The sequence below is a fragment of the Natator depressus genome, chromosome 4 (assembly GCF_965152275.1).
Source record: "Natator depressus isolate rNatDep1 chromosome 4, rNatDep2.hap1, whole genome shotgun sequence".
In the NCBI taxonomy this organism is placed as follows: Eukaryota; Metazoa; Chordata; order Testudines; family Cheloniidae; genus Natator; species Natator depressus.
The window spans coordinates 122,033,158-122,059,779 of NC_134237.1; the positions used below are offsets into that span (position 1 = coordinate 122,033,158).

The 26,622-nt window shown below is 39.2% G+C and overlaps 1 protein-coding gene and 1 pseudogene across 2 annotated transcripts in view; one reads left to right on the forward strand and one right to left on the reverse strand.

Moving 5' to 3' along the window:
* ZFYVE28 (zinc finger FYVE-type containing 28) overlaps nt 1–26,622 on the forward strand; it is a 300,215-nt gene that overhangs the window by 206,474 nt on the left and 67,119 nt on the right. For both annotated transcript variants that reach the window (XM_074951801.1, XM_074951802.1), the window contains exons 3-7: nt 5,627–5,764; nt 8,726–8,928; nt 10,246–10,335; nt 12,291–12,380; nt 17,574–17,675. In XM_074951801.1, coding sequence (XP_074807902.1) covers nt 5,627–5,764; nt 8,726–8,928; nt 10,246–10,335; nt 12,291–12,380; nt 17,574–17,675 — 623 coding nt within the window. The remainder of the gene's footprint in view (nt 1–5,626; nt 5,765–8,725; nt 8,929–10,245; nt 10,336–12,290; nt 12,381–17,573; nt 17,676–26,622) is intronic.
* On the reverse strand, nt 19,341–19,423 carry LOC141987022 (U6 spliceosomal RNA; annotated as a pseudogene).

A 26,622-nucleotide genomic window follows, 5' to 3' on the forward strand; every position in this document is an offset into this window, starting at 1 on the left:
TTAAACATCCAAAGGCACATTCTACCACCATTCTGCACTTGCTCAGCCTATAGTTGAACTGATAGAGCCGTGGGTAGGAGAATGGACATAAGGAGGAAGGGCAGTGTGGATACCAGTCTAATAGGTCATACTGGCTTTAGAATGTCTGTGCCTAGTGGAGTAAAGAATGTGAACGAGGCCAAACAGCAAAATTAAGATGTTTGTACTCCAATTCGAGGAAACTAGGTAACAAAATGGAGGAACTAGAGGTATTGGTGCAGGAAGTGAAACAAGATATTATAGGGATAACAAGAAACATGGTGGAATAGAAGTCATGACTGGACTACAGGTATTAAAGGGTATGTGCTGTTTAGGAAAGACAAAAATAAAGGTAAAGGTGGTGGAGTAGCATTGTACATCAATGATGAGGTAGAATGTAAAGAAATAAGAAGCGATGGAATGGATAAGACAGAGTCGGTCTGGGCAAAAATCACATTGGGGAAGAAAACTACTAGAGCCTCGCCTGGGATAGTGCTTGAGGTGTGCTATAGACCACCGGGATCTAATTTGGATATGGATAGAACCCTCTTTCATGTTTTTAATGAAGTAAATACTAATGGAAAATGCATGATCATGGGAGACTTTAACTTCCTAGATATAGTCTGGAGGACAAGTGCTAGTAATAATAATAGGGCTCAGATTTTCCTAGATGCGATAGCTGATGGATTCCTTCATCAAGTAATTGCTGAACCGACAAGAGGGGATGCCATTTTAGATTTGGTTTTGGTGAGTAGTGAGGACCTCATATAAAAAATGGTTGTAGGGGACAACCTTGGTTCAAGTGATCATGAGCTAATTCAGTACAAACTGAATGGAAGGATAAACAAAAATAAATCTGCGACTTGGGTTTTTGATTTCAAAAGGGCTGACTTTCAAAAATTAAGGAAATTAGTTAGGGAAGTGGATTGGACTGAAGAATTAATGGATCTAAAGGCAGAGGAGGCCTGAGATTACTTCAAATCAAAGCTGCAGAAGCTATCGGAAGCCTGCATCCCAAGAAAGGGGAAAAAATTCATAGGCAGGAGTTGTAGACCAAGCTGGATGTGCAAGCATCTCAGAGAGTTGATTAAGAAAAAGCAGAAAGCATACAGGGAGTGGAAGATGGGAGGGATCAGCAAGGAAAGCTACCTTATTGAGGTCAGAACACATAGGGATAAAGTGAGAGAGGCTAAAAGTCAAGTAGGTTGGACCTTGCAAAGGGAATTAAAACCAATAGTAAAAGGTTCTATAGCCATATAAATAAGAAGAAAACAAAGAAAGAAGAAGTGGGACTGCTAAACACTGAGGTTGGAGTGGAGGTTAAGGATAATCTAGGCATGGCCCAATATCTAAACAAATACTTTGCCTCAGGATTTAATGAGGATCTTAGGGATAATGGTAGCATGACACAGGGGAATGAGGTTACGGGGGTAGATATTACCATATCCAAGGTAGAAGCAAAACTCGAACAGCTTAATGGGACTAAATCGGGGGGCCCAGATAATCCTCATCCAAGAATATTAAAGGAATTGGCACATAAAATTGCAAGCCCATTAGCAAGAATTTTTAATGAATCTGTAAACTCAGGGGTGTACCATATGACTGGAGAATTGCTAACATAGTTCCTATTTTTAAGAAAGGGAAAAAAAAGTGATCAGGATAACTACAGGCCTGTTAGTTTGACATCTGTAGTATGCAAGGCCTTGGAAAAAAATTGAAGGAGAAAGTAGTTAAGGACATTGAAGTCAATGGTAAATGGGACAAAATACAACATGGTTTTACAAAAGGTAGATCTCCTTCTTTGAGAAAGTAACAGATTTTTTTAGACAAAGGAAACACAGTGGATCTAATTTACCTAGATTTCAGTAAGGTGTTTGATACGGTGCAACATGGGGAATTATTAGTTAAATTGGAAAAGATGGGGATCAATATGAAAATTGAAAAGTGGATAAGGAACTGGTTAAAGGGGAGGTTACAGCTGGTCATACTGAAAGGTGAACTGTCAGGCTGGAGAGAAGTTACCAGTGGAGTTCCTCAGGGATCGGTTTTGGGACTGATCTTATTTAATCTTTTTATTACTGACCTCGGCACAAAAAGTGGGAGTGTGCTAATAAAGTTTGCAGATGACACGAAGCTGGGAGGTATTGCCAATTCAGAGAAGGACCGGGATATCATACAGGAAGATCTGGATGACCTTGTAAACTGGAGTAATAGTAATAGGATGAAATTTAATAGTGAGAAGTGTAAGGTCATGCATTTAGGGATTAATAACAAGAATTGTATTTATAAGCTGGGGACGCGTCAATTGGAAGTAACAGAGGAGGAGAAGGACCTTGGAGTATTGGTTGACCACAGGATGACTATGAGCCGCCAATGTGATATGGCCGTGAAAAAAGCTAATGCGGTCTTGGGGTGCATCAGGCAAGGTATTTCCAGTAGAGAGAAGGAGGTGTTAGTACTGTTATACAAGGCACTGGTGAGACCTCACCTGGAATATTGTGTGCATTTCTGGTCTCCCATGTTTAAGAAGGATGAATTCAAACTGGAACAGGTACAGAGAAGGGCTACTAGGATGATCCGAGGAATGGAAAACCTGTGTTATGAAAGGAGACTCAATGAGCTTGGCTTGTTTAGCCTAACCAAAAGAAGGCTGAGGGGAGATATGATTGCTCTCTATAAATCTATCAGAGGGATAAATACTGGAGAGGGAGAGGAATTATTTAAGCTCAGTACCAATGTGGACTCAAGAACAAATGGATATAAACTCGCCATCAGGAAGTTTAGACTTGAAATTAGATGAAGGTTTCTAACCATCAGAGGAGTGAAGTTCTGGAACAGCCTTCAAAGGGAAGCAGTGGGGGCCAAAGACCTATCTGGCTTCAAGATTAATCTCGATACGTTCATGGAGGAGATGGTATGGTGGGAAAACACGATTTTGGCAATTAATTGATCTTTAACTATTCATGATAAATAGGCCCGATGGCCTGTGATGGGATGTTAGATGGGGTGGGGGATCTGAGTTACTACAGAGAATTCTTTCCTGGGTGTCTGGCTGGTGAATCTTGCCCACATGATCAGGGTTTAGCTGATTGCCGTATTTGGGGTCGGGAAGGAATTTTCCCCCAGGGTAGATTGGCAGAGGCCCTGGGAGTTTTTCGCCTTCCTCTGCAGCGTGGGGCACTGGTCACTTGCTGGAGGATTCTCTGCACCTTGAAGTCTTTAAACCATGATTTTAGGACTTCAGTAGCTCAGACATAAGTTAGGGGTTTGTTACAGGAGTTGGTTGGTGAGATTCCGTGGCCTGCATTGTGCAGGAGGTCAGACTAGGTGATCATAATGGTCCCTTCTGACATTAATGTCTATGAGTCTACTGTCCAGGCTTCATGAGCCATAGGAGGAAGGGGTAGGTTGGGGTAGGTGCAACCGCACGGTGCTGCTGGCTGGGAGAGCAGCCTGAGGCAGAAACCTCCAGCTCACATGATATTCCAGGGAGGACTGAATCTGCATGAGACAAAACTTAAGAGAATGATCTGGAGTCTCTGGCTCCCATTTGGTGCTCTAAGAGGAGGATAGCCATGTCTGTCCAGGTGCCCGTGATCGACCTCAGCGAGGTCTCTCAGGAGCACCCAGGAGACGTACGACGGCTATCAGTCCTACTGCACCATCTGCCACGAAGGCAAGAAGCTGCTGCTGTGTAGCAATGCAGTATCGCGTCTGCCAGCAGCACCCAGGAGACGTATGGTGATGGTGAGCTGAGTGGGCTCCATGCTTGCTGTGGTATGGCATCTGCATGGGTAACCCAGGAAAAAGGGCACGAAACGATTGTCTGCCATTGCTTTCACAGGGGGCAGGGAGGCCTGACGACGTGTACCCAAAACCACCCGAGACAATGTTTTTGTCCCATCAGGCATTCGGAGCTTAACCCAGAATTCCAATGGGCAGCGGGAACTGTGGGATAGCTACTCACAGTGCACCGCTCTGTAAGCCGATGTTAGCCACGGTAGTGAGGATGCACTCTGCCGACTTAATGCGCTTAGTGTGGACATACGCAATAGACTGTATAAAATCGGTTTCTAAAAATCGACTTCTATAAAATTGACCTAATTTTGTAGTGTGGACATACCCTCAGATACCAGTGAATAGTAAGTTTTGGTGAATGTTTACTGTTTAAATGGAGACTGCTGTATCTATTGGTTATTTGTTGAGGCGACAATGCTCTGTGGTAACAATGATTATAGCAGCCTGCATTAGTATTGTAGGAAATGTGACTCTGCGTTTGAGTCAGGGAGATGTTGTTCATCCACAAGGGAGGGTAAAGAGGAGAGTTTTCTTTAAACTTCTTGTTTGCTTTTTCATTTATAAAAAAACACAACGAAAAGCAAAAGAAAAAAATTGTAGACTTAAAAGCATTCTGCCTTCTAAACATACTTCTCTAAGTGACATATTCTGTTTATTTGTTTGAAAAACATTTTAGGTATCAAGAAAAGGACTACATTAGAGAAGATATGAGACACAAACAAAACATCTTTAATAAGGGCACTCTTGGCCTTTTTCATATTCCAAATCTACCTTTCTTACATTGAAACAGTTCCATACAACACTCCCAAAGGATTTGTAAACTGTTTTCAGATAAATGAATACAGAATATCGGCCAGATTATTTACTGAATATCAGGAAGCTGGTTATGGCTCCCCTATTCTCTTGCCTCAGCCCAGATCAGAGCAGCCTCTAGGCTTCTCTACCATGCACTGGCTGCCTGTGGTTTTCAAGGGGACTGCAAGGGAGGGAGGAATAGCAGCCAGGCACTCCAGCTCTGTGCCTTATGGACACTTGGGAGTGGAAACCACCTGCTTTAGACTGCCAGAGCAATCCCCTCTCGTTCCCTTCCAAGAAAGTCCAGTTCTTATATTCTGGTTACCTTTAGGGTACTCTGAGAAGCATATTTTAGGAAAATTGCAGCATATATTGTTAGGGGTGATGGTCAAAGTTAAAGGTGAGGAATCTGATTTATTTGTGCTTCCTGGTTATTTAGTGGAATTTATATATTATGGGGTTGCTGTTTCTTTTTTGATTTAGAAATGCAATAAGAATTTTTCAGAGGTGCCTAGAGCATTCAGATAGGTGTCTTTTGTGTTTTTTTAAATCTAAAGTGTAAATAAATGAATACATCTAGAAACTAGTCAGTTTTTTTAGAAATATATGTTTCCCTTAGTTCCCCTGCCAATTTTTGTGGCTTTACAATCAGATTTTTCTCTTTTAATTTGTTTTCTCTCTTGTGTTGATTTGCGAAAGACCCCACATAAACAAAAGGAAGCTCACTTTACAAACTGACTTGTTACATGGGGGAGCAGTGCAACTGATTATGCACAAAGTGCTGCTAAATGCGTGCAGTAAGCAACCTAAAAAAATAGTGAATGTGTTCTCTTTCCCCCTCCAATCTATTTTATTCATGCTAACATGTAAAATGTCAAGTATGTGATTTTTCGGTGATGTCCCCTTAGTTCTATAAATATTGGAGAAAATATCATGGGACTTCTTTGGTTTCAGTTACTTTCTTTAAAATATATCATCTGACTGCATGTGTACTATCCATCCGTTTTTGTTCCAGGATAATGTTTTAAACATCGTAAATCAAATCATGGATGAATGCATTCCACATGAACGGGCCAACCGGGACTTCTGTGTTAAATTTCCAGAAGAAATACGCCATGACAACCTTGCAGGGCAGCTTTGGTTTGGAGCAGAGGTAGGTCACTGCTGTTTCTATTATTTTGTTTTAAAGGAAGATTGGCTTATTGCATGCTGCTTGTAAAGTATGTTTGAGGGCCTGTATTTGAAATGTGTGGGAATAATTTCTCACAAAAAAGCATATAAACTTGTAGATCGGTATTCAAACATTTACTTTGAAAATTAATCTAATTAGTTATTAATGTATAGTCTAAAAGTATTGTTTTGTTGTGGTTTGATATCTGTTGTGCTTGTGAAATACTAATTTATTTTAATAACCGTGTTAACATAAATTTGTCTTCATTTAAATAATGTGTAGGTACCCTTAATGTATTAGTGTTTGATACATATTTTGTATACATTGGGTCAATTTATATTGGGAGTTGTATTTGCTATGAATAACTATCCCATGTAGAGTGTGGAAATTCTACAGATGTCCACAGGTTTTCATGTCAAACTTGGCTCATGAAAAAGGATTCTACTCTATCTCATTCCTAGAATTAAAAGTATTCTTTTAGGGCTTTCTATTCTATCTCCTTCATTTGGATTGTATTAATGGCACTAATGATTGAATTATTAGATATATATACAAAATAAAAAGAACAACTACCCAAGATTCTAAGCACCCTTGCCATGAATTCTGAACAAAAATTAGATTGCCCACAGAACACTAAACTCCTTTCTCTGATTCATCTGACTTCTCTCAAAGGCCCACCTCTATAGAAGCCTGTGTACATAGGTGTCTTGCAGTATGCTTTGATGTTTAATAGGCTTGGGCTATTCTGGACTGTAGGAAAGTCTCAGGGTCCAGAGCTGAGTCAATAGATATATATCAATGTACATGTCCATTAATGATGTCAGGGGATATGGAGCATGTGTAGACAAACTAACCACTCCTGAAGGCCCCCTCATGGCAATACCCAACATTGCAACACTTCTGACTCCTCTTTGGGGCTTTTGCAAAACCAACTACAGTTTCTTGACATTATCCTGATGAATTCCACAATCCCACTGTAAATTACCACTGTAATTAGAGCCAGAAACTATTGCTGGGTTTTTTTGCATCTGGGGTGGAAAATGCTTGAAAAAGCACTGAGATCGACAAAAACATTTGGGGAGAAAAGGAGTTGAACCACATTCTAAATGTTTTTCTTTGCAGGTGTTACATAACTGATTGGTATTTTTGTCCTGCCTGAATCAGGCTTTCACTGGCTGTGATGAACGGAGTTGCTGGTTTCAGAAAGTGTCTATACTATGATAAAGTTCTGATGATTCACTTAATTGTAAACAGAACTAGGATCCATGATTTTCCTTAAATGTACATAGCACAGGAGACTGAATTTATTTGTATAAACCACTGTGAGATTAGCATGTACATTGTATTCTTGTCAGCATCCTCATTTTGAATCTTATTCAAACTAAGAATTATAGCCATCAACATCTCAGACTTGACTTGTCTCTGCTTTACTGTAATTATTGCTTTGGACTACCTAGAGAACAAGAACAAGAGATCTTGGGAGTGCCCTTGTATCACAAATCAGTACATCAAACTGCTGAGCAAGGTCTAGGATTATAGGTCCTCCTACAGAGCTGGAAAAATGCCTTCCATCTGCTGCTATTTGGCAGTCAAGAAAGAGACCCAAGAACAGGGATTGAAAAAAGAGAGAAAAATAAAAGCCTCAAGAACAAAATACCCTTTGTTTTTTTTAATTTTCAAAATATATTTCTATTAAATGCAGCAAGTATGATTTACTTCAACATACATAGTCTTCCAAATCAAGGGACCTGTCCAGCCATGGAGATTATTAAATATCTTCTGTTATATTATATAGTAAGGCTTTTGCAGTCAAAAAAATGAACAGAATGTTGGGAATCTTTAAGAAAGGGATAGATAATAAGGCAGAAAATAGCATATTGCCTCTGTATAAATCCATTGTACGCCCACATCTTGAAGACTGTGTGCAAATGTGGTTGCCCCATCTCAAAAAAGATATTTTGGAATTGGAAATGGTTCAGAAAAGGGCAACAAAAATAACTAGGGGTATGGAATGGCTGCCCTATGAGGAGAGATTAATAAGACTGAGACTTTTCAGCTTGGAAAAGAGATGACTAATGTGAGGATATGATAGAGGTCTATAAAATCATGACTGGTATGGAGAAAGTAAATAAGGAGGTGTTATTTCTTCACACAATGCACAGTCAACCTGTGGAGCTTCTTGTGAGAGGATGTTGTGAAGGCCAAGACTATAACAGGGTTCAAAAAAGAACTAGATAAGTTCATGGAGGATAGGTCCATCAATGGCTATTAGCCAGGATGGACAGGGATAGTGTCACTAGCCTCTGTTTGCCAGAAGCTGGGAATGGGCGACAGGGGATGGATCACTTGGTGATTACCTGTTTTGTTCATTCCCTCTGGGGCACCTGGCATTGGCCACTGTCAGAAGACAGGATACTGGACTAGATGGACCTTTGCTCTGACCCAGTATGGCCGTTCTTATGTTCCTAAGGCTTCTTAAAAGATACGAAGTATGCCTATAAAATATCCATGAGCTTGTGGGCATGCACTGGCCAGTGTAAGAAATAAAGGTCCCAACAGTAGCAGAAATTCAGTTCCTTTCTCCAGAGATGGGCTTATTTTTCAAAACCAAACAGTCCAATACAAATCAAAACCAGAACATTAGCTCTTGTTGCCTGGCCCCTTCTGAAGTCTTTTCCTCTTAAGGCTTCTGCCCCTGCCCACATGGAAAATCCCCTTCTAGGCTCTTCCGCAGGAGCCTTCCTGCTACCTTTAGTTCTCCCAAACTGAGCTGGCCTTTTATCCGAGGACCACAAGACCTGCAGGGACCTGGCCTCAAACCCATCACTTGGGAGTCACAGGTGGGGCTAAGCCCACTTCCCTTATAGGGCTATCCTGCGCTATAACATTTTCTTGGATAAAGTACAACCTTTTAATCCATTTTTTAAAATGTTATTTCCACAGTGCTTGTCTGCTGGTTCCATTATTATGAATCGTGAAATTGAGAGCATGGCTATGAGACCATTGGCCAAGGATCTGACCCGTAGCCTGGAGGAAGTTAGGAACATTATTCGCGACCAGGCCTTAAGGGATTTGAATCTTTACACAGAAAAAATGAAAGAGTCGCTTAAACATTTTGATGTCCTTTTTGCTGAATTTGAGTTAAGGTAACAGATTCAAAAATATATGTATCCTGAACATTGTCAATTATAGCTACACTTTCTTGCAGAAGAATCCTTCTTTTTCTCCTTTGGCAGATTTTGAATTTCTTTAGCAGTTTATACCTATTTATAACATTGTCACATCCTTTCCCCTTCTATTCAGATTTTAAAAAATCAATAGCCACTTAGCAATCAGAATTTGCAATCTTCAAGTACAGTGTAATCTCTACATTAGCATACTGGTATGATATTTGGGAGAGATTTTCAAAGGCACAAATGGAAGCTGTAAATCTTCCCCATTAACATTGTTGTCAGGAGAAAGATAAATAAGAGGGCACATGATAAACGTGCATACAATAATGAATAGTCTAGAGAGTGCAGAGCAGTAGCTTCTGTTCTCCCTGTCTCATAACTCAAGAGAAAGGAGATATTTGATTAAATTAAAAGGTGGCAAATTCAAGACAGAGAAAAGGAAATACTTTTTATACAAGGCACAACTGAACTGTGGAATTCATTGCCAAAAACAAAGCAAGAATGAAGAAGAGATTGAAGATTTACATCCAAAACAAGAATATCCAGTATAATAGTGAATGCTGACATAAATTTAGGAAGAGATATTAAACCTCATGTTTCAGAGTTAAAGTCAATCTCTAGCTTTGTCAGAGACAGGATACTGGACTAGATGGACCATGGGTCTGATCCAGTGTGCAGTTCCTATGTCCAGTAGAGGACCAGTGATTTTTACACAAATATTGCATGCAAGTACTGCTTATCTGCACATAAAAACGTATTTTTCAGTAATTGTATGTAATTTCACACATACACTAGACTTTATTGTGCCAGCGTTAGAGCCCCTTAAATTCCACAGGCTACTGATCAGCTATGCTTTATTAATGTAATTTCATTTGGAATAGCATTAGATAAAATTCTTAATTTTATTCAATTACTGTGCTTTTAGAAAATGTAGAGTAAACTATTCTTCAATCTAGAGAAAGCAAAAAAAAATTGGATGAAGATTTTATTGTTGAATATTTGTAATAGTACTTATGAAGTTACTGCAGCAGTCTGCTTCAGTAATAAATATAGCAATTGAAATTCTTTTCATTTCCACTGAATTTGTAAAGTTCTTTTAATGCAAATTTTCAAAATGTATTGAAAACCATCATAGTTCATTATTAAGATCATTTGACCTGCATTTCTTTTCCATTACATTATATCTGATTGTGAAGGGGTTAAGAAAAGTAATTAAAATATACTACTTTTTAAAATCTTTGAAGGGATTGAAAAATAATGAAAATATACCTCTTTTTAAAATCTTTGTAGTTATGTATCAGCCATGGTACCTGTAAAGTCTCCAAAAGAGTATTATGTACAGCAAGAGGTAATCGTGCTTTTTTGTGAAACAGTAGAGAGGTAAGTGCTTTTCAGAAATATGAATTACACTTTTCTTTGCTGTAATTACCTATGATCTGGCATATTATGCAAATTTCATACCTGTAATCTTTAGGAAGCAACATTTCATTTTCCTGGTGATTGTTCAAGTGAAAAATCAAAAAACATTAGCTATTTGCAGAAATTTTTTAAAAATATATTACTGTATTATAGCTGGTGTGCATGGTTATATTTATAGTTAAGGCTGATTTCAGAGTAACAGCCGTGTTAGTCTGTATTCGCAAAAAGAAAAGGAGTACTTGTGGCACCTTAGAGACTAACCAATTTATTTGAGCATAAGCTTTCGTGAGCTACAGCTCACTTCATCGGATGCATACTGTGGAAAGTGTAGAAGATCTTTTTATATACACTCAAAGATCTTCAACACTTTCCACAGTATGCATCCGATGAAGTGAGCTGTAGCTCACGAAAGCTTATGCTCAAATAAATTGGTTAGTCTCTAAGGTGCCACAAGTACTCCTTTTCTAGTTAAGGCTGACTAAGCATTTCCATTCTAGAGGCCATTTTACCTTTTAACGTTTGGGTTTACTTTTCTGGATCAGGGGTATTTAGGGTTTTTGTTTGTTTTTTGTTTGCTTCTGGGGTTTGGTGTAGTGTGGTAGGAAACGGAGATTTGCGCAAAAAATGTTTAGAGTATTTTTTTATTTTGTTTTGAGAATGAGGGCACATACTTCTCCTTTTAGAAAAAGGTTTCAGAGTAACAGCCATGTTAGTCTGTATTCGCAAAAAGAAAAGGAGTACTTGTGGCACCTTAGAGACTAACCAATTTATTTGAGCATAAGTGAGCTGTAGCTCACGAAAGCTTATGCTCAAATAAATTGGTTAGTCTCTAAGGTGCCACAAGTACTCCTTTTCTTATTAGAAAAAAATCTTGTGCCTTGTATTTGGACAGCTCTAAAGACTCAGTGGTTTGGAGTACAAAGTTGAAATTTGTGAAAAGATAGTCCTGGGGGAGGAGAGTGTCCATGAAAACTGGTTTTGTTTTTCGTTGCATTGGGAAGTCTTAAATTGTACTTTTGTTTTTAAATGACAATGGATTCAGCCTCCCAGTATTCTAAAACCAAGAGGTTTGCTCTGTGCATGTGTATACATGGGGTTATGGATTATACCAAAGCAGTTTGTGAATCCTGTGTCATTCAATAGCAATGATCTTACCTCCCTCAGTATGGTATTTTAATATGCATGCAAACACTGTTTCACTTTTGGCATTCTTTTGCTGTGTAGTCAGATTGTCTGGTCAAAGAAAAATGGAGACAATGGCTGCCTGGTGGAAACATGGGCTTGGGAGAAGGAAAGGATGAGAGACATGGGAATTCTGAGCAGGGACTTACTCAGAGGTCTGTTTGGATGTGGCTATGGTTCACCTCTGGGGTGGTCTTCCACATCTTTCTTTGGTGGTGGTGGGGGCAGGTCACAAGGCACCAGGTGTATCCTGTGTCCCCTAGTCCACAAGGGGACAGCATCTCCTCAGGTATGGCTCATCACCAGCAACTCCTCAGGAATGGCTTGTCCATCCTTCTACAGCTAAGGATCAACAGAGAGACTGAGATGGACTCTCTCCAACACTGCCTTTCACAGTAAATCATGGCATCACATCTGTCACCGGGGGAAGTTCACTAAATATATACAGGGCTTCTTCCTACTCTTTGCAAATTTTGCATCTTGGAGTTGAGTGGAGACCATTGAGCCATTTGGTTTCCGTTAGGTGGAGTGGGATTGATAATAGTTAAAAGAGACAGAGTTAATGTAGAGTGAACTTTAAATATGAATTTTCTTCCTCAGTTCGCCTGGCTTACATCACAACATTAATTTTTTCCATAGTTTTTCCTATTTAGTTATTCAAATTTATTTATGAACAGCTAATAAGCTGAGAACATTCTGAAAAATGATTTACAATTATTTTGTTATTTACCTAGAGCTTTAAAGCTTGGATACCTCACTCAGGATATGATTGATGACTATGAACCAGCATTAATGTTTACCATCCCAAGATTAGCCATTGTATGGTAAGTATTTATAACTTTTACGTTGATTTTTATCTATGAATAATATTTTATTGAAAGTTTTTTGGTAAAGTCACATAGCAAAGTGTTCATTGTTTCACACCTGCTTGCAGCTGATTTTTATGAGCACATTCTTTCAAAGAAAGAACCAGAAAAGGCAGTAAGATCACAAAGGAATTAACAAGGAGTGGCATTAATAAAGCAACAAGTGCCAAATGGAGAAAAGTCAGAGCAGCTAATTATGCAGACTAGGAACTGAGAGCAGCTGGTCAGTCATCCCCCCAGAAGGAAATGCAGAAGTGAAGGGGTTTAGAACATCACATCATCCAAACCAGACTTGGTACTGTACACTCATCTTTTATAAATAAATTCTTTAGATGCAAATGTTTTACCTCACTGCATAAGTAAGAGCCTTATCATATGGATCCATGAAAAACTGATTTTCAGTAGTAACCATTTAGTTTCCTTCGTGATACATACTAGAACCAAAGGGACCTGCCATGGAATCTACTAGCATAGTACAGTGTAACAAAAAGTGAATGAGGTACAGACCTCTTTCTAGAACATGTTTACTGTATACAACTGGATGGAATCAGAAAAATGGCATGTTACCTCTTGGCCCTTAATTTTTCTGCTCAGACTGCTGGGTGGAGCAAGCTTTTCCACTTAAATCAGTTTATCACAATAGCACATATGAAATGAACAAGATGAATGCTCCCTAATGGATATTATTTATTTAATAAGACAGCAATTTCTCTGGAGTAAAGGAAGCAAGGCTACAATTACTGCATTTTCATAAATGTTATGGTTTTTTAAAGTTTGCATCAGGGTATTAAAATAACTTAGAAAATAAGAAACCTCATACCTGCAAGTGTAAATTTCTCCTTGGGAAATCACTCTGGTTCATTGCTCCTGTTAAGCAGAGTACTGTGCCTATAAATGTCACAACTAACTAAATAAATAAATTCATCTGAGCATCAAAAGTCAGCAAGACTATGAGAAAGTGACTGCTCATCATGTTAAACACCATTTAGAGTCTGCAGTAGCAGGCGGAAAACTCATACAAAAAAATAAAATGTATCTAGTCTGGCTGGAAAACCAAAGACACTCTGAGAAATGGCCTTTGCCAATCCCAGATTAAAAATCAATCTGGCTGCTCCCAGAACAGACAATGAGATGAAAACATGCATCACCTCCAGCTGATATTCCTGAAAAATTGTATCATCCAGATACAAAGTTTCCTTGAATACTGGTAGGCCAAATGTCTGGACTGTAGAGAAATAAAACTTAAAATCTAGGAAGATACATCTAGAAGGTGCCATGCTTGTTAGCATATTGTATTTCTTTAGTGAATAAAAATCTCCTCCTTTCTAGCAACTGTTGCTAGATAGGGTGAGATGCAGCTGGATATCTGGACTGGCAGAGAGACAAAATCTGTGGGGATCAATTCACCCAGCAATGCAGCATTGTGTAGGGTAGGTGAAGTAGCGTGAAATGCAGCTACTATACAATAAATTCTTACGCTGAATGCCTGTAAACTTAGGGCTTGTCTACACAGCCTGGCAAATCATGCCAGAGGGGTGTGATTTGTAAAGCAGATTAATGAGCTGCACGGGAAATTTTGGTTAAAATATTAGGAAAAAATTAGCTACAAGAACAGCTGAGCAACAAGTTACCTGTAAAGGTTGTGGAATTACCATCATTTGAGATTTGAAGCATAGATTAGCTAGTGCTCTGTCAATGCTGGTTTGGGAATAATTAGGTCAATTTATAATATAATATAGGAGCGTGGGGGGGAAGCAATGGACTAAATCAGAGGTTCTCAAACTTCATTACACTGCGACCCCCTTCTGACAATAAAAATTACTACATGACCCCAGGACGGGGTTCCAAAGCCTGAGCCCGCCCGAGCCCCACGACCCGGGGGTAGGTGGGGGAAGCTGAAGCCAAGGGCTTCAACCCCAGGCAGGGGACCTATAACCTGAGTTCCAACATGCAGGGCTGAAACCCTCAGGCTTTCGTCTTGGGTGGTGGGGCTCGGGCTTCGGCTTCTGCCCTGGGCCCCAGAAAGTCTAAGCCAGCCCTGGCGACCCCATTAAAATGAGGTTGCAACCCACAGTTTGAGAGCCGCTGGACTAAATCATTATTAAAGATCCCTTAGAATTCTACTAGTCATAACATTGAGAGAGATAAAGAACTGGAGAGATTGGTTCCACCATACTGAATATTATGCTATCACTTTGTCCATTTAAAAATATTCAGCATTCTCCAGTTCTCTGCAGTCCAGTTTCTCTCACAATTCTGATTACATACTACTGGACAAGGTTACATGTAATGCTTTTTTCCCTGCCATTCCAAGGAGGGTAGGAGTGGGTGTGTCTGTCTTTATATATTTATATTTGATGTTGGTTGTCAGTGCAGTAAAACCCTCAAAAGTTTGTCCTCCCATCAATGCACTAGGATTTAAAGGTGTAATTTCCTCACTTAAAGCACCCATGGCACTTTCTCTAGCCTGCTGTAAACTTCATCCTAAAATTTTAATACAAGTGGCTCCTCTAAATCCCCTCAAAAGTTCCCATTTTCCCCTGCCACAAGGAGGGGAAGCATGTGAAGTCCCATATCACCTGGTGCCAGAGAAGTGCCTATTGACTATAACGTGGATAATGACTCTTCTTCAGACTCGTCGATAATGAACCACTTTTCCAGACATTCTACTACATGGTGTTAATGTTTTAGAGGATGAACAATAATTGCTGCCATTCAGTTTGTAAAGACATATGGGACTATCCTTATGCTGAATGGCAGGAACTCGCATGGCAACTCTAATGTTTATCTTTTTATTTATAAATGTCTGTCCATTTTAAGTTCTCTAGGAACACGTACAGTAGTAATAAACTAACTGAAAAATAACATACTGGCCAATGCCAATCAACGCAAACTGCATTTAATGCTGGATGACTCAGAGGAATGTTTTTAAATTATTTAATAAGAGATCGCAATATTCTGTTAATCCTAATAATCGACAGTTAAAAAACCTAATGAGGAACTTGTTGAGGAACAAACCCATTTGAGGGGAGCAGACTGAATGAATTCAGCTTATTCCACCTCAGTCTACTAGAATTAAAGGCTATGAAAAATGAAATGTGTATCTCATTCCAGTATTTAAAGGCATGTGAGTCATAATAAAGTGAGACAGTCCAAAGGCCTCATGTTAGTAGAAATTTGGGCCAAATATCTCATCTTTGCTTCACAATATTTTCTCTCTTAATTTGTAAAAACTTTTACAAAACTTCCTGAAAGTATTTTCAAGCAGAAGTGTCTGTGTGTGTGAAGGCAGAAAGTGTACGGAGATATTGCAAAAATGTGCCTGCTAACTTGATCCTGTAAGGTGCAGAGCACACTGGCCTTGATCCAGCAAGTCACTGAAGCATGTAAGCAGTCCCACTGAACAGGGCCAGAGTACTCAGCTCTTTGCAGGACTGAGCTCTGAGGGTGCATCTACACTGCAGGATTCTTTCGGTGGCATGTGGTGTACATGGATGGCATGGTGGAGCCATTCTCCACTGAAAAGGCCCCAGTGCAGAAGCCATTCTCCGTTGCAGGAAACTACTCTGGTACCAGGGAAATGCTCCAGCAGTAGAGGACAGTGGGGAAAGGCTGGCAGCTTCCTGCTGCTGGAGCTCTCCTCTGCCACAGGGAAAGGAAGACTCCAGTTGATTGCCCCCAATAAACAAGCTTGGCTTTGGGCATATTGACACTAAAAACTCAGATGGCTAGCTCCATTGCTGATGAAAGGTTACAGAATGGACCTTGCTGGTAACAGGACAGTAAAAAAAGATTTTCACTAATATATGGAGGCCCAAACTAAAGTTGCAGAGTGACAGACAGATCCTTTTTTTAAAAAAAAAAAGAAAAAAGAATAACTCTTGGGCATTTTCAAAACAAATTACTTCATTGTTTTGTACCATCTTTAGTTGTAAACACAAGAAACATAGCAACATTTTCTCAGAAAGCAAAGAAATAGCACTCAAGTGATTCCCCCATATATTGATTTTGTGCTCCAGTGGGATTTCATAGTATTTGTGATAATATCAGCCTATGATACATGCTGGAGTGTTTCAGAAGATCTTCAGCTGGCCATTCATGGCAGAGCTGGATGGAAATGAACAAAAAAGGGGGCAAAAAGTAAGTTTGTTATTATTATTGTGCTGAATGCCTCTATTAGTCTGTCTGTCAGAGATTCAGACCCCTTTGGAATTAATCAACAACATCCTGAAGCTTAGGTGTCTTTTAAGAAGGCTGCCTTCAAAGTAATGAATATTTGCAAACTAAGAATATCAAACTGCAAAAAACAAAACAAAACAAAAACTCTGTGGCAGCAAGTCTCAGAGCTCGGGTCAACTGAGTTGGGCTCACACTATGGGGCTTACAGTTGTGTACATGTTCCCGCTCGGGACTCTGAGACGCTCCCCCAATTCTACAAACCCTTATGCATGTAAGTAGTTTCATTGAAATCAATGAGACTACTCATGCTTAAAGTGAAGCATAAGCAGGATCAGGACTAAAGCTTCCTTTCTTTGGAGGACACCTTCCTACAAGCAGTTAGTTAAATTAGTAGCCTGGTAGTATGGAAACGTTACATCCTATAAAGCTTCATGTTTCTTTCCTAGCACAGATGTTTTTTCTACCATTCTGTATTTTAATTTGACTGAGAGAGGCTGATATAATCACAAATACTAAGAAGCACTGGCACTCAGAGGGGTCAAACCACCTGTCTAGAACCTATTTAGAATAGAAAGAAGAAGAAAGTTAGAATGTATCTTGGGACAATAGAGTCCAAAATATTCTGATAATTCACTTATTAATTTCTTCTAAACACTCATTTTTAGTTTTTCCAAGTCAGTTAAATAAATGAAGTAAACAATGGATTCTTTCTGTAGTATGGTTTGATTGCTTTTCCCCCCCATATAAAGGAACCAAATTCCTTGTAGTCTGTTAAATGTCTGTAACTTCTTACAAATAAAAGAAAAATAAGGTATCTTAGAGAGAACAAATAATTACATAAAATTGTGCATAATTATGCAACCAGCAGCTTGAATATAATTTCAAATATTTGTTTATCGATGGTTTTCTGATTCTATACTCTGTCCAAGTGTCATAAAAAAGATTTATTTTGTTTGTGTGTCTTAAATACAGTGGGCTTGTAGTTTATTCTGAAGGACCATTGAACTTGGACCGCAAGCCAGAAGATATGTCTGAGCTTTTCAGACCCTTCCACACTTTGCTAAGGAAAATAAGGCAAGTAATAAAAGATTTCTGTTTCTTGAAATTACATCTTTCATAGGGTGAATATGAGAGGACTGAAAATTACGCATAAAAAGGAAAATGTTTCAAAAACTATTTCTATGCTTATTCTGTTACCATAATTTACCTTTTTTTCCCCCTGTGTATCTTTTTGTACCCAGCAGTCAGTTGAGCTGATTTTCTTTACTCTGGTCTTTTCTCAATTTCTTCCAGTTCTTTTTTTACCCTTTTTTTTCCCTTGAATCATTTTATTATGTTTGTTTTTCTTTATTTTCAATAGATATGATAGGTGGTGGATGGCTGCAATATTGAAGCTAGACATTTTATAGTTTTCGTTAACTGTTGTGTTTCTGCTTTAATTACATTTATTTTATATTTTTTGTTTAACTCAGTATGATATGATGCAATACACAGGTAGTGATTTATTAGATTATTTCCATCTGTAATTTCTATTAGGTTAGTGGTTATCAGACTTTTCCATATTGTGGACCACTTCTTTAAATAATAGATCATTTCCTGCACACCTCCTTTCCCAACGGCCAAATCCCAATAACTCTCTTGGAAACTATAGTGTTTTGTTTAATTAAAAGTAATAACAGGACTACATCAGGAAGAAGGAATAGAGCTAACCTCACTTTAATGAGATGGTTGGTTACCTCCCTCCCTTTTTGTCTAAACACTTTTTCTGGGTGTAGGAGCTTAGGGTCAGATTTTTAAAGGTATTTTTGGCATCTAATGGGATTTTCAAAAGCATCTTGGTGCCTAAAACTCCTTGTTTTCAATAGGTGTTAGGTAATTAGATGCTTTTGAAAATCCCATTAAATACCCTTAAAAATCTGGCCCTTAGGGGCTAAATTTTCAAGTGACTGTTCATTTTGGGTGCCTCAGTTTTGGTGCCCAATTTGAGACCTTTTTAAAGGGGCCTGATGTTCAGAGTTGCTGAGCCTCCACCTCAAAAAGTCAGGACCCTTTAAAGTGTCTCAGCTGAAATACTGAGGCTCATAATCACTAGAAACTTCTTAAAATGTAAGCCTATGTTTTAATAGTACTGAATGTCCTCACACTGCACATGGGTTCCACTGCTCTAATTTTTTCTAGATCATTTTGCAGTATGGTTCTATCCCCCTGTGTGTTTGCCATTCATTGAATTTTATGTTTAGCCAAAATTTGATCACAACTGAGGTTACAGTACATCACAAACACAGAGAAATGAAGCTAACAAAGGGACTGTGCAGAGTGCAGAAAGATGTTTGTTTTTGTGTTTACTTTATCAAAAAAGCTTCTAGAAACCCTAAAAGAATCCAGGATTAGGCTACAACTAGCAGAAAGCAGCCCTACTTAACAATGAGCAGATGCTTCCCTGTTTTTATGGAAGCGCTCCACCTCGTTCACGGACCACAGTTTGAGAATCTCTCTAATAGGTCATTTATTCCTTTATCCTGCATATGCAGTATTGTTCGATACAGAATGGGCCAGATTGTAAACCAGTGTGAAGTGGCTAAGCTTCATTGACTTCACCTGAGCTATACTGATTTGCACAAGCTAAGAATTTTTTCGTATTTTTAGTGTTTTGTCTAGTCTAGTTTTAAATGTCCTAAGCGATGGAGCTTGCACCATTTCCCTTAAATGTGTTCCGTAGCCTGGATCTATTCAATGTGAGACAGACTAGATAATATCTCAGATTTGCGTATCATCCTTGCGCAGGGGCCATGCTAATCTTCTCTGTATGTTCCAATTTCCCTCCTCCAATTTCCCTCCTCCTGTTTGTTGACATCTTTGAAAACCTTTAATTTTGTTATTGCTCTTCCCTGAACACCATCTACCTTGTCTAGATTTTTCTTTAACATGCATTATTATGAAAAGAAGAAAAATATGTTGGACTAGGTTTTTCTGTAGCCAGAAGCAGTATGTGATTGTAAATTGCAGTACTGACACTAAAATCAATCAAGTTATTATTTGCTATCTTGAACTGTATGGACATTGTTTCATGGATCCACTGCATGCATCCGATGAAGTGGGGTTTAGTCCACAAAAGCTTATGGCCAAATAAATTTTTTAGTCTCTAAGGTGCCACAAGTACTCCTCGTTCTTTTTGTATGGACATTGATATGTATAAATAAAATTACAATTTTGATCTTTTCTTAATCTGTGAGACTTAATTACCATAAGTACTCATCCACTTTTCTCTCTGTTTACAGTTAATGATACTTTATTAGTTTGTGAGATTTAGATGGAGGAAATTTTCAAATACACAAATTGATTTCTAACTCCCATGGAAAGTCAATGGGAGTTAAGCACAAAATCTCCCCTGAAATCTCTGTCTAGAAGACATATACCATAGATATGCAAGTACATGCACAATATTGATCTTTTCGGTAGTTATCCTGTATCTCACTGCTGAAATGAATACATATTACTGTTACTACTTTGTAGTGATATTGATTTAAGAAAGCTGGGCATGAAGAAACAAATTATTGAGATGCAGAATTAATAAGGTACTCTTTACCTAGATACTCTTTATCTAGAATAAAATCCTGAAAATACATTCTTTTGTATTTAGCGCTTACTGAATTTTGAAGTCCAATTAAAGTTGCATTAAAACAAAAAGTTCTATTTACTTCCAGTACACAACCACAACAAAAAATCCTAATCTAAGTTGCTCACATCCCCTTAAATTAATATGGAGATAATGTTTAAAATCTAATTTACTTGTCAGTATTTGTACATTTTGTCTACTATTCACATTTTACAATATAGACAATAAAATCAGTTAAATCAGTTTTTGTTTTTGCTTAGTCCATTTCATTTTCAACTTTTCAAATCTTAATTGTTGGTATTATTACCTTAATATCAGGGTAATGTATATTTGTTCAATAACAACTATTTCTAATGCAATCTTTTTTAAAAATGGAAAACCTTTAGCTCAATCTTTAGTTTTGAAAATGTCAGTTCTAACAAAATCTGAGTTTTGTGTCAAATTGGAGACTACAATATACTGCTTCTTAGGAAAGGGTCCAGATTTAAATTATCTGGAGCCAGTTTGCAAAATATTTTCAGTGAAGCAATATTTATTAGTGAGCACACAGAAAATCAAAGCAAATCATACATAAACTATGTGAAATTACAGTATGTATAAACTTTGATGTGGTTAGCAGTCTAGCTAGTTAAGTCCAATCAGGCAATTATTGCCCCTTCAGCAACGTCCCTGATGAACTCTATCATCACCACTGTTCATTAAAAACAACAATAGAGCCATCTCCACTGGGTTTGCAGGGTCCTCAGCACTTAGGCAGTAGGAAGGGAAGGTGCTCCATCTCCTTCCCCCTCCCCTCTGAGTAACTGCCTTGGGATTGTTTCATGGGCTTTCTTTGCCTTGTGACTGGTGGATTTAAAATCACTGGGTTGCAATTACTGGACAGTGAGGTGGTTCGGGGGGACAGATAAAGGAGACCAAGGGGGGAAGTCGGATGGGGCACTTGTATTTCCTTCCAGCAGTCAGATGTTAACTCACCCTCCAGCTACACTTTGGCTTTGTCACCGTGAATGAGGGCAATAGAATGGGCTTTGGTGTGTTCTACTATTATAATGCTCACATAGAATCATAGAATATCAGGGTTGGAAGGGACCTCAGGAGGTCATCTAGTCCAACCCCCTGCTCAAAGCAGGACCAATCCCCAATTAAATCATCCCAGCCAGGGCTTTGTCAAGCCTGACCTTAAAAACCTCTAAGGAAGGAGATTCTACCACCTCCCTAGGTAACGCATTCCAGTGTTTCACCACTCTCGAAGTGAAAAAGTTTTTCCTAATATCCAACCTAAACCTCCCCCACTGCAACTTGAGACCATTACTCCTTGTCCTGTCATCTTCTACCACTGAGAATAGTCTAGAACCATCCTCTTTGGAACCACCTCTCAGGTAGTTGAAAGCAGCTATCAAATCCCCCCTCATTCTTCTCTTCCGCAGACTAAACAATCCCAGTTCCCTCAGCCTCTCCTCATAAGTCATGTGTTCCAGACCCCTAATCATTTTTGTTGCCCTTCGCTGGACTCTCTCCAATTTATCCACATCCTTCTTGTAGTGTGGGGCCCAAAACTGGACACAGTACTCCAGATGAGGCCTCACCAATGTCGAATAGAGGGGAACGATCACGTCCCTCGATCTGCTCGCTATGCCCCTACTTATACATCCCAAAATGCCATTGGCCTTCTTGGCAACAAGGGCACACTGCTGACTCATATCCAGCTTCTCGTCCACTGTCACCCCTAGGTCCTTTTCCGCAGAACTGCTGCCTAGCCATTCGGTCCCTAGTCTGTAGTTGTGCATTGGGTTCTTCCGTCCTAAGTGCAGGACCCTGCACTTATCCTTATTGAACCTCATCAGGTTTCTTTTGGCCCAATCCTCCAATTTGTCCAGGTCCCTCTGTATCCTATCTCTGCCCTCCAACGTATCTACCACTCCTCCCAGTTTAGTATCATCCGCAAATTTGCTAAGAGTGCAATCCACACCATCCTCCAGATCATTTATAAAGATATTGAACAAAACCGGCCCCAGGACCGACCCCTGGGGCACTCCACTTGACACCGGCTGCCAACTAGACATGGAGCCATTGATCACTACCCGTTGAGCCCGACAATCTAGCCAACTTTCTACCCACCTTATAGTACATTCATCCAGCCCATACTTCTTTAACTTGCTGACAAGAATACTGTGGGAGACAGTGTCAAAAGCTTTGCTAAAGTCAAGAAACAATACATCCACTGCTTTCCCTTCATCCACAGAATCAGTAATCTCATCATAGAAGGCGATTAGATTAGTCAGGCATGACCTTCCCTTGGTGAATCCATGCTGACTGTTCCTGATCACTTTACTCTCATGTAAGTGCTTCAGGATTGATTCCTTGAGGACCTGCTCCATGATTTTTCCGGGGACTGAGGTGAGGCTGACCGGCCTGTAGTTCCCAGGATCCTCCTTCTTCCCTTTTTTAAAGATTGGCACTACATTAGCCTTTTTCCAGTCATCCGGGACTTCCCCCGTTCGCCACGAGTTTTCAAAGATAACGGCCAATGGCTCTGCAATCACATCCGCCAATTCCTTTAGCACTCTCGGATGCAACTCGTCCTGCCCCATGGACTTGTGCACGTCCAGCTTTTCTAAATAGTCCCTGACCACATGCTGTATTGCAATACAATGCTTGTTGTAAGACTATAAAAACCAACATATTATTGCAGCACATTATTGACTCCTATCAAATTTCAGTATAAAGTTCAATATTCTTTACCTGTTAGCCAATTAGATGTTCATTCTTAATATAAAACAAAACACAAGACTTATTGAAATGCTTACTGTATGATTATAACACATCTGTCATGTTGAAGTTCATTAAAGGAAATAACAGACACTGGGTTTACACTGCTCCATTAGCTATTATAAAATTACAGTATAGCTATTGGATTAGTAAAGTGTCTATTGGCTAGATAAATCCATTATATTCTTCTCCTTGATGTCCTATTGCTGGATTGCCTGATTTTCAAAGGTGCAAAGGCATCTTTGGAATCAGTGGGAATTGTAGATATCGAGCACCTCTGAAAATTAGTCTAGGAGTAATTATCCTACTCTGTACACTATTAGCAAAAAGAATTGTTTTTTCAAGTTCTGGTGCTGTAGGCCAGGAAACAAAATGTTTTAAATTTTTAATTGAGACACATATAAGCTGTATATATTATAATTATATTAATATTAACTTGGATACATACAGTTACTCCGCACAAAAGTAGAGAGATAATACACACACTGTCATTGCTGAGTAATTTCAGCCAGATCTAAAATTCTGCAGATACGTTTATCTCTAATCTTTTATCAAAGCTCTGTGTCCACCTAGGGCTTGATCCTGAGCCCGTTGAAATCAACAGCAAGGCTCCCATTGACTTCAGTAGTTCAGGATCAAGCCCCTAATAATCAAATCGGTACATCATAAATACTATAACACCTCTGAATCCGTTTCATACCATTTACTGTGAATGAAAATGTAATACATTATATTCCCATCTCAGAATGTTTGGGTGATTTTGGATTTCTGCCATATGCAGCCTAGTTGTGCAGGGTGGAGGGGGTAACGGTGCATATCAGGTCTGTTTCTGGAGGGTGGGGTTTAGGGCTAGATCAGTTAATTGCAATTTGCACTCATACCCACGTCTTACTCCTATGGGAACAGCTACATACAGGGAGGATTGACCCTCAGAGAAAAAAAGCAATCAAAATTACCATTGCTTCTATTCTTGAAGGGAAGGGAACTTTAAATTCTGGACAGGTCTCCATAGAAGCCAACCTGATGGAGGCTGTGTGGAAGATGTGTGAAATCAATTAATCTCCTAGCTGCCTTGTCCTCATCCTCTCTTCAGCTACTCTGCCCTTTTTGTGGGCTGGGCAGCCAGCCAGCTCCAGACCACTGATGGAGCAAGTTCTTCAGCCTGGGTTCTGCCAGCTGTGCAAAATGCTCTGTTGTTTTGCAATAGGTAGAGTAACTACAGCTCATAACAACCACAGTACACTTTAAGAATCTTGCTTATTTTTTGCTCATCTGCAGTATACAGTAGAAGACAAATATTCTTTATTTTTCCAAATATAATTTGCCCTCATGTAATAATGTGTCAATTAGAATGAAGGCAGATTAGAACCCCCGAAGTGACTTTTATAGCCAATCTTTTTTCAAGTCCACCATAAAAAGGAAATATAATGAAACTGTCAGAGTTGGCTTTCAAGTGCTCTACTTACTCATTTCTTGTGAATGATAAAAACAAGGCGAGAGAGAAAGATCCAATGTTATTTTTTTCATAGTAACATAGGACTTGGCATACTGGATCAGACCTGAGGCCCATCTACTCCTGTATACTGCCAGACACTGGCCAGTACCAGAAGCATCAGAGGAAGGCATAAGAACCGTGCAGCAGGCAGATGTAGGATAATCAGCCCCCTGAAGTAGGTCTCATCCTGATCTCTAATGGTTAGCAATTTAACTTAATCCCTGAATCATGAGGTTTAATACCCCCTCCAGAAGTTGTTGTTTATAATTATAAACAACTCTGGACATTCGTGATATATATGCAATTCCTTTTTTTAATCTTGTTAAGTTATTGGCTTCAGTGATTTCATATGGCAATGGATCCCGAAGCCTAATTATGTATTGTGTGAAAAAGTATTTCCATTATTCAGTTGCCTGTATCTTATAAGAAAAAGAAGCTTCATTTAGTATCTGAAAAGTATCTCTGAAATCCTGGTAATTTTTCATAGACAGAGCAAAGGAAAAACAGAACTAGCTGAATGGTTCCCTTTCACAGTGAAAGCAATTTCAGTTTATAATAAAACTTCTGTTGATATGTTTAGAATTGGTGACATGGAACAATTTGTTTAACAGGTTTACGACATAAATTGTTTCCATTCTAATTATTGAAGTAATGGCAACAGAAGATTACCCAATTTAATCTGACAGGTTTTGTATAACAACTCTTTCATCTTCTTAGTGAGGATAATTAGTGCTCTATATTGCAAAGAATTTTCCTAAGAAACAATGTCCAGCGATGGTTAGTTAACTGCATATTTTAAATGTAATGCATAAAATACACCACCTTTTAGGTGTAACTCCATTAGGATCCTCTCGATTTGCATGCAAAAAGTTTATAATTTATATTTAGACGCAGTATTATTCAGGTGTATAGGTATACGTTGGTGTGTTTGTTCATATGCATGTATATGTGTATATGTAGAATTTAAAAATTAGATATTATTTGTGTTATAGTAGCACTTAGAGGCCAGGGCCCCATTGTGCTAGGTATTATCCAGATATCTAACAAAGAGGCCATGCCTGCCCCAAAACTTTAAAATCTAAGTGTAAGGCTATAATCAACAGGTGGATAAAACAAACAAACGGGGGAACACAAAGAATCAATGAAATTATACATAGAAAACAGTAAAAAGAAAAGGAGTACTTGTGGCACCTTAGAGACTAACCAGTTTATTTGAGCATGAGCTTTCGTGAGCCACAGCTCACTTCATCGGATGCATAGCATATCGTGGAAACTGCAGAAGACATTATATACACACAGAGACCATGAAACAAAACTTCCTCCCACCCCACTCTCCTGCTGGTAACAGCTTATCTAGAGTGATCATCAAGTAGGGCCATTTCCAGCACAAATCCAGGTTTTCTCACCCTTCCCCCCCCCACACACACACACATACAAACTCACTCTCCTGCTGGTAATAGCCCATCCCTCTTTGAAACCTCTCTTTATAATGCGCATGATAATCAAGGTGGGTCATTTCCAGCACTAATCCAGGTTTTCTCACCCCCCCCACACACACACCCCTCCAAAAACCACACACACAAACTCCCTCTCCTGCTGGCAATAGCTCATCTTACAATGTGCATAGCAATAATCCAAGTTTAACCAGAACGTCTTGGGGGGGGGTTTGTAGGAAAAAAACAAGGGGAGATAGGCTACCTTGCATAATGACTTAGCCACTCCCAGTCTCTATTCAAGCCCAAATTAATAGTATCCAATTTGCAAATGAATTCCAATTCAGCAGTTTCTCGCTGGAGTCTGGATTTGAAGTTTTTTTGCTTTAAGATAGCGACCCTCATGTCTGTGATTGCGTGACCAGAGAGATTGAAGTGTTCTCCGACTGGTTTATGAATGTTATAATTCTTGACATCTGATTTGTGTCCATTTATTCTTTTACGTAGAGACTGTCCAGTTTGACCAATGTACATGGCAGAGGGGCATTGCTGGCACATGATGGCATATATCACATTGGTGGATGTGCAGGTGAACGAGCCTCTGATAGTGTGGCTCTCTAAGGTGCCACAAGTACTCCTTTATCAGCCACACTATCAGAGGCTCGTTCACCTGCACATCCACCAATGTGATATATGCCATCATGTGCC